General features: G+C 47.6%; 1 protein-coding gene across 1 annotated transcript; it reads left to right on the forward strand.

Annotated features, from left to right (window-relative positions):
• The first annotated feature begins 7,369 nt into the window (after positions 1–7,369).
• LOC100360573 (ribosomal protein S12-like) lies at positions 7,370–8,009 on the forward strand. Its single transcript, NM_001408967.1, has 2 exons — positions 7,370–7,582; positions 7,719–8,009. The coding sequence occupies exons 1-2, from the start codon at positions 7,452–7,454 to the stop codon at positions 7,984–7,986; spliced, it is 399 nt and encodes a 132-aa protein (NP_001395896.1). The 5' UTR covers positions 7,370–7,451; the 3' UTR covers positions 7,987–8,009.
• Positions 8,010–8,674: the final 665 nt, after the last annotated feature.

The raw sequence follows: 8,674 nt of genomic DNA on the forward strand, positions 1-8,674 counted from the left end.
CCTGCCTCAAAATACAAAGTGAAACAATAGCAATTATTTAAAAGTAACTACTGTGAGGCTGGGCATGGTGGCTCACACCTTTATCTTTTTTTTTTTTTTAATAAGCAAAGGCAAAGTTTATTACGGAGATCTATTATGGGGATCTCCGGGCCGACACGTACCCCACGCAGGAGACAGAGGTGTCGACTAGGCTCACACCTTTAATCCCAGCACCTGAGAGGCAGAGTCAATCAGATCTCTGTGAGTTCAAGGCCAGACTGGTCTACGAAGCTAGTTCCAGGACAGCCAGGGCTCTACAGAAAAGCCTTGTCTCAAAAATCCAAACAAATAAAAACAAAAAACAAGAAAAACCCAAACAACAAAAATCAATTAAAAAACTCCAGTCACGGGGTATGGTTGTTGTATATGCTCGTCCCAGGGAGTGGCACTATTGAGAAGGTGTGGCCTTGTTGGAGAAGTGTGTCACTGTGGGGGTGGGCTTGGAGAGCTTCCTTCTAGCTGTCTGAGGATGCCCAGTCTGTTCCTGGCTTCCTTCGGCTGAAGATGTAGAACTCTCAGCTCCTCCTGCACCATGCCTGCCTGGATGCTGCTTGATGATATTGAACCTCTGAACTTGTAAGCCAGTCCCAGTTAAATGGTGTCCTTATAAGACTTGCCTTGGTTATGGTGTCTGTTCACAGCAGTAAAACCCTAACTAAGACACAGGGTATTGTTTTTGTTGTGACCTATCACCTCATTTAGTTTACTTAGACTCTTACCCAGTTTTCCCAGATATTTTTTATTTTTTTTTCTTTCTTCAAACACATCCAAACAACGCTTCCAACGCTACAGTTCAAACAGTAAGGATAATTATTGAGAGAATGAGACCTCACGTTCATTTCTCTGTGCTTTTTCTCTTATATCTTGTTTGACTATTGCTATAACATGGCTGGAACTTTCGGTGGCAGAACTTCATGGAGGAAATAGAACACTGGGCATATGCCCTTCAAAGAACCCCAGCCCATCCTGTCTTCCTAGCCATCATCAGCCTTCCTCTGTGACAGGCACCTGCCCAAAGCAACAGACCAAGAAGCCACGACTGAAACCTCTGGAACTGAGCAGAAATCAGCTTTTCTCCCTTGATGCTGGTTATCTCAGGCATTAGTAATCAAAAGCTGAGTTAACTATGAAAGCTGGGTGTGGTGGTACATGCTGGGGGAGGGAGAGAGTGACGGAGCTCCATCAGTGCTGAGTAATCTCAGACGCAGTACAGCACTCATTCTCAAAGACCCCAGTCACACAGGGCCTCCTGGGTAGTAGCTTCTCCCTGTGTTTTCTCCCACATAAGGGCAGAGTGAGTCTCTGAGAGTGATCTGCAGGGTTCAACCCTGGGACTTCCTAAAGACCTGAGTCAGAGGGAGGGAACAGCCTGGCCAGTGTGGTGTCTGGCACCAAGCACTCCGAGCCACACCTAGGAATGTGCTGGACAGTTTACGCCAGAGGCCTGGAGCAAGGGCCGTTCCTGGGCATCCCCTCAAAGTCAGACTGAGTTGCCAGTCTCTCTCCACATGTAGGGATTTCAGTACACCTCCCCAAAGCTACAAGTAGCTTTGCTGAATATCTCAGGAGAACGGCAGCACCCTCACTTTCCTTGAAAGTGATGTATTCACCCGAGCCTTAAACTGAGGCTTAACAGTTTGCTACCACTGTTGAGTCTCCATGAAAACTGTGCTCACTTAAGCTGTCTCCTTCCTTTCCCTGGAAGGGGTCAACTGTTCACATTTACTTCCATTTAGGGCTGATTTTGAGCCACTCCATGCTCCTTAAGGACCTTATTTTCAGGAATTCACTTGTGAATAGATGAGGTTCTCGTGGTTTTTGCAGTTAATGGCATCGTTTCTTTCTCCCTTTTCTGCTCCAAGCCTCACACTGAGCGGCACACCCGGTTCAGCAGCTCCTAGGTGTGCACTTAGTTAGCGTTTATGAACAGAAGTGGACAAGCCCCAGGCTGCTCAGCACTTTCCCAGTTCTCTTTCACTGTCGGGTTTTTTACGTACATGGGTGCTTGGTCTCCACATACGTCTGCGAAACATTTGGGCACCCGCGCCTGCACAGACTAAAAGCAGGCGTCTAATCACCCTCTTCTAGGGTTGCAGGTAGTTGTGAGCCCCCATGTGGGTGCTGAACGGAACCTCCATCCACAGAAAGTGTAACCAATACTCTTAGCTGCTGAGCCATCTCTCCAGCGCCCAACATTCCCAGTTCTTGCTCAATAAATACTCTGAATGATCTGAGGCAAACTCCTACGTTCTCAGTGCATCAACTTCCTCTGCTGTTGAATGGGATATTAATGCTGCATGTGGGGCTCACAGGGGCATGGCATGTGGCTCTGGTTGGCACCTGTAGATGCTTCTTGCCATTGATTTGTCATTTAGCAGATGGGCCTGAAGTTAAGACACTGACTAGCTGTGCTATTGTCTCCCACCTTCGTACTGGAGTCGCCACAGCCCTACCTAATAGGGCAAATTAAGAGGATTGAATGAGAGTACCAGTAAAGTACTCTGCACTGGGCCACGAACATCAAAGTGCTTTTTAAAGTCCCCAGGGTTAGGACAAGTGCGGAGGGACACACCTATAATTCCAGGGCTGCAGAGGTTGAAATAGGAGGTTTAGTCATTCTAAACTGCATGATTAGCTTGAGGCCAGCCTGGGCTACGTGGGCTTGGCTCAAACAAAACAAACAAACAAAACTTAAATAAACGAGTAATTACTCATGTGGACGGCAAGTGAACAGGGTACAATTTTGGAGGTGCTGACCGACAGCAACCACTCCTGGCTTCAGTGACCACCAGGGGGCGCTAGCGCACTACTGAGGGTTCCGGAGCCTCCCGCAGAGGCGAGTTGCATGAACTCGTCTAGCATCCTCAGGGATTTTATTTGTTTTGGTTTGAGTTTTTCCTTCTTATATTCCTTCCCTCCTATATATGATGCTGGAATTCCTTTCACTCTCATGAGATCAACCACCCTCAGCAGTTTCCATTTTTCCATCCCACGCCAGAGAGGAAGAGACCAGGCACCCAGCAAATCTCCTTCGGCCCTGATAAGGAAAAAAAGAGCAAGGCGCACTCCTGCCACAGGTCCTTAGCGCTTGGTTTTCTACACCAGAAACATTCTTCCCCTTAAAATGAATGGTTTTCTCCCTCATCTTCAAGACTTTGGTCAAATACCAGTCTTTCAGCAAAGCACACCTCTACTGTTCCCTTCAACACTGATTTCTCCCCCTAAAAATTATCACCTTTACCAGGCATAATGGCACTCACCTTTTAGCACTTAGGAGCCAGAGACAGGTGGATCTCTGTGAGTTCACGGTTAATCAAGTTGATATAGTGAGACCCTATGTCAGAACAGGAAAAAAAAACATACAAAATATTGCCACCTTCTGACATGTCACATTTCGGGGTTTACTCATTCATGCTTGTTGGCAGACAGTGTGACTGGCTGTTGGTGAGAAGCTTCAGTTCTTAGCCAAATGGGTCCCTGAACGCAGCTGCCTCTTGCTGTGGCAGCTGGCTTTCCTCAGAATGGTGAGCTAGAAACATGCAGACACCCAAGAGAAAAGCTGCTGTCTTTTCATTGCCTGGTTATAAGTGGGATGGGCCTATCTGTGTCCGGCAGAACTTCCCACGCACATCCCCCCCATCAAAGAAGTGCCTGACTTAACGGCACGACTTGTAAAGTGAACTTGTGGTGCGTGTGTGTGTGTGTGTGTGTGTGTGTGTGTGTGTGTGTTGGGTGTGTGTGTGTGTGTGTGTTGCTGAGCAAAAGGTTTTCAGATGGGAAGCTCGATGTAGGCTGCACAAGTGAGTCCAGTGCCTTCATGAGGATCCTTCTAGGGGTGGGGCAGGAGAATGAGAAGGACAGCCATGATGATGCAAAGGGAAGTTGGAGCAAAGCACTGAGAAGATGGAGGAAGGGACAGTGGACTGAGTCGTGTAGGCAGTCCAGATTAGCTGGACAAGCCAAGGAAACGGATTCTTCCCTGCAGTTTCTAGAAGGAACAAAGTCACACATCTGGAGACATCAGGAATAGAGTGTGTGCCCAGAATGTACAAGACTTGAAAGGGAAAAAGGGAGGGAGGGACAGAGGGAGGGACAGAGAGAGGGAGAGAGGGAGAGGGAAAGAGGGAGATGAAGAGAGGGAGGGAGAGAGGAAGGAAGGAAGGAAGGAAGGAAGGAAGGAAAGAAGGGAGGAAGGAAGGAAAGAAGGGAGGAATGGAGGGAGAAAGAAGGGAGGGAGGGGAGGAAGGGTGATGAAGAGAGGAAGGAAGGAAGGGAGGGAGGGAGGAAGGGAGGAATGGAGGGAGAAGGGAGGGAGAAAGGAGGGAAAAGGAGGGAGGGAGGGAGGAAGGGAGGGAGGAGCCCTGCTGATCCCTCACTGCTGCTCCGGAAGACCCACTTAGACATGTGATCCCCAACCTGTATTATCTTCAGCCATCATGCCTGTAGCAGTTGGTTACAGCATCAGAAGAAAACGAGCAAGCCAGCCTTCACTGTATTAATTAAAGTGAACCACCAAGTCTGGCCCACATTCACAGGGTGCGAATACACACAATTATTAGGAATGATTTTATCACGGTGAATAAATTAACATGAACCCCACTTCACAGGTAGATAAACTGAGACCCAGAGGAGTTAAATAACTTGCCTGAAGTCATAGAATTAAGAATGGTGGAGTCAGTTCTGTCTGACACTTGGAGTAAATTCTAAAGTCCTTGAAATATTTCTTATATTATTTTGGGGGAGGAAAGGCACATGTGGAGGTCAGAGTCAGTTCTCTCCTTCCACCATGTGGGTTCTGGGAATGTGTTCTAGTTGTCCAGCTTGGTGGCAGGCACTTTACCTGCTGAGCCATTTCACTGTCCCCCAAAATCCTTTTTAAAATGTCTGCGAAGAGCCACGAGAGCTGGGCTAGCTTCCCTCCCTAATTTTAAACACACCATACATATTCTCACCTCCACACTTTTTTTTTTTTTACAGTCTCTCTTTGTAGCCCAGGCTGGCCTTGAACTCAAAGTGATCCTCTTGCTTCAGCCTCTCAAGCACTGAAATTATATGAAAAAGCCACCACACCCAACTCCACCCAGTGAGCTTTCAAAGCTTGCTGTTCCTCCACAAAACTGTTCTTCATAGCAGAGTCTCCGTCTCATCCTCTTCCCGGGCCACCACCAACAAACACAGTGACTTCTAGTTTGTCAAATTACTTTCTGACGTCTGCTCCCACCACTCCCATCCCTCGTGAGGATGGAGTTCTGCATGCTTTGTTCATGGCTAGGTCCCCGGTACTTACAGGAAGTATTCAATAAGAATTTACAACAGGAGTGCGAGTCTTCATAAAGAGGTCAAAGAATGACACACACTGTTCAACTCACTTCTCTAGCTTATTAGGATTAAAGGGGATTTTTTTTTTTAATGACATGGCTTAGAGTCACAGGTATTATTTTAGAGAAATGAGTTTCGATTCTCCTACCAACCGACAGGACCCAGGGGCATTCACAAGTTTGAGTTCTGACAGTTCTTTGTCTTGACCTTCCTCAGTCTGGCAGAGGGCTGAGCAAACCACCAACCCATGCCACTTTTTGAGAATAACTGACTGATTTCTTCCCAGGCTGGTTCTGCTGGGCCCCACACCCCTTCTCACTGGTAAAATTCTTGGCCAGAAACTAGCGCTAAGACTAGTCACTGTTATTTATCTAGGGTGTGGCCATCTTGGGACTGGTACGGAAGGTGGAATTCATTATGTCAGTTGACAATTCACTGACTCTGGCCTCAAAGTCACTGTGTAGCCCAAGGCAGCCTCAAAATTTGTGGCAATCCTCTTGCTTCAGCCTCCCAGGTCCTGGGGACCACCTGGGGGGTCACTGTGGCATGCATTTCTTTGCAGCCCTAGCTCCCCCTTTACTGCGTCTGCCATGTATGTATGGGTATCTTTGAGTTTTTATATGGCTGTGTGAAATGGATGGTGTTCCTTCATGATAATATGATTTTATTTTAAAGTTTTTATATTTATTTCATATCAGCACACATACTTACTGTGGAGGTATGGAGGTCAGGAGAAAACCTGCAGGAATAGGTATTCTCCAACTACCGTGTGTATCCTAGAGAATGAACTCAGGTTATTACGCTTGGGGGCAAGCACCTTTACACCGTAGGCCACCTTACCAGTCATAAATTACTTTTTAAGAGGAATCTAGTCAGGTGCTAGGGAGGGTCCCTTGGTCTTCTCAAATAGAAATCATAGTTAGAGAGAGGTATCTTAGTATTGATAGACCTGGGCCCTTGAGTGCCAAAGGCTTGTGAGCCGGGCTGACAGACTCAGAACCTTATAGCTTTATGTCCTAAGAACTAAAAGCTTATGGCTCCAAGCTTTAGGGCCCACAGACCTATGACTGTAGGGACTCACCCCAGAGGCTTTATTTCTCTGGGCTTTGCCAGTAGCCCAGCACTCAGCAGCAGCCAGTGTAATCTCAGACTCCCAGCAGCAGCAGCGACAATCACCTAGTGTTGGAGCTCTCAAACCTCAGCTATATCCCTTTACATCGTATTCCCTGCTATGGTGAAAGGACTGCTATGGTTGTAAGGGCTGTCAACTCTTTTTTTTTTAATTTTTTGTATTAATTTTTATTTATATGAGTACACTGTAGCTATCTTCAGACACACCAGAAGAGGGCACCAGATCCCATTACAGATGGTTGTGAGCCACCATGTGGTTGCCGGGAATTGAACTCAGGACCTCTGGAAGAGCAGTCAGTGATCTCAACCGCTGAGCCATTTCTCCAGCCCAGGGCTGTCAACTCTTAAGGCTTAGCAGCTTCCAGGAACTCTTCCAGCAGTCAGGGCCGGCAGTCCCCCATCTTCAGCCTTTGATAACCTCTTCTCTCTTTCCAGGGTCTTTTATCATCTTGGCTGTGTCTGCTCCTCTCCTGGAAACTCTGGATTTCCTCTTACCATTGCTGTTGCTGCCTCGATTGCTTTGCTGTCTTCTCTTGCTCACCCCACTGTACCTGTGAGAAATCAAAGCTGAGCAAATAAATTTAGTCTTGGTGCTCAGGAGGCAAGGGAACTTCTGTGAGTTCAATGCCAGCCAGGTCTACATAATCTCCAGATGAGTCAGAGCTATGTAGAGAGAACCTGCCTCAAGAAGGAGGAAGGAAGGAAGGGAGGGAGGAAGGAAAAGGAAAGAAGGAAAAGGAAAGAAAAGGAAGGAAGGAAAGGAAAGAAGGAAGGAAAAAGAAAGAAAAGGCCATTCAGGAGAAACCATTTGTTCACCCTTGTTGTCCAGAGAGCAGCAGAGAAGGGTGTCTCCCAGCTGACCTTAAAAGTGAGATGAAGCTTTTTCCCCTGCCGCCGCCAAGTTCCGCGGAGGCGGAAGCTCGGGTGCGTTCAAGATTCGGCGTCACCCGTAATCCACCGCCATGGCCGAGGAAGGCATAGCTGCTGGAGGTGTAATGGACGTCAACACTGCTCTACAAGAGGTGCTGAAGACCGCCCTCATCCACAATGGCCTAGCACGTGGCATACGCGAAGCTGCCAAAGCCTTAGACAAGTACGTGTCTCAGTCTCAATACTGTGGGGTGTTGCAGCCGGAACAAAAACTGCAGCCAAGGGACGAAAGCGTGAAGTTCATGCTGTTAGCACAAAAGTTCTGAGTGTCATCCGTCCAGCAGGAAACATAGGAAAAGGCGCCAAGCCCATCTCTGCGTGCTTGCATCCAACTGTGATGAGCCCATGTATGTCAAGCTGGTGGAGGCGCTCTGTGCCGAGCACCAGATCAACCTGATAAAGGTTGATGACAACAAGAAACTAGGGGAATGGGTAGGCCTCTGTAAAATCGATCGAGAGGGGAAGCCACGGAAAGTGGTTGGTTGCAGTTGCGTTGTAGTTAAGGACTATGGCAAAGAATCTCAGGCCAAGGATGTCATCGAGGAGTACTTCAAATGCAAGAAATGAATAAATAAAATTTTGGCTCATTTAAAAAAAAAAAAAGTGAGATGAAAAGTTTGGTTCTATAACCAAGTAGGCAGTGGCAAGGATGCCTGTACCAGTCATGGTGCAGCCCTTCATGCAAACGCAGAACTGTATTTGTGCCAATCACAGCCTTTCGTGCAAATGAAGGGAATGACCTGCAGCAATCTGTCCTTCCGCGGGACAGGGGTGAAGGTGGGAAACGGGGAAATGGAAGTGGGGTTTGGGATGGGAGTTCTTCCCTCTAATCCGAATGAGCCAAAGAACAATCAAGGTCACCAAAGCTTACCTTATTATTGTTTGATTGATCTTTTTTCTACAGATAGAGCTTATGTAGCCCAGGATGTCCTCAAAGTCGTTATGTAGTGGAGGCTAACCACACTCACTCACACACACACACACACACACACACACACACACACACACACGCACACACACACACGCACACATACACACAGAAGAGTTGTTCGCTTTCATAGAGTGCTGCTTCCTGAGTCAGGGCTTAGAAATGTTCAGCTGTGGGGATAGAAAACCTTGGCCACTGCAGAAGAGTCCTCAGAGTACCGATAAAGCAAATCCCCAAAGCAATGCACATAGTCCAGCCGGGGACCGAGGGAGGGGCTGCTTAGGGTAACAGCTGACCAAGGCCGCCTGGCACACAGGGAAGGGCCTG

This window comes from Rattus norvegicus, chromosome 19 (genome assembly GCF_036323735.1).
Source record: "Rattus norvegicus strain BN/NHsdMcwi chromosome 19, GRCr8, whole genome shotgun sequence".
NCBI lineage: Eukaryota > Metazoa > Chordata > Mammalia > Rodentia > Muridae > Rattus > Rattus norvegicus.

Coding starts and splice junctions, on each gene's coding strand:
- LOC100360573 (NM_001408967.1), top strand. CDS start 7,452: ATGGCCGAGGAAGGCATAGCTGCTGGAGGTGTAATGGACGTCAACACT. Junction 7,583..7,718: donor GCTGCCAAAGCCTTAGACAA/GTACGTGTCTCA, acceptor ACATAGGAAAAG/GCGCCAAGCCCATCTCTGCG.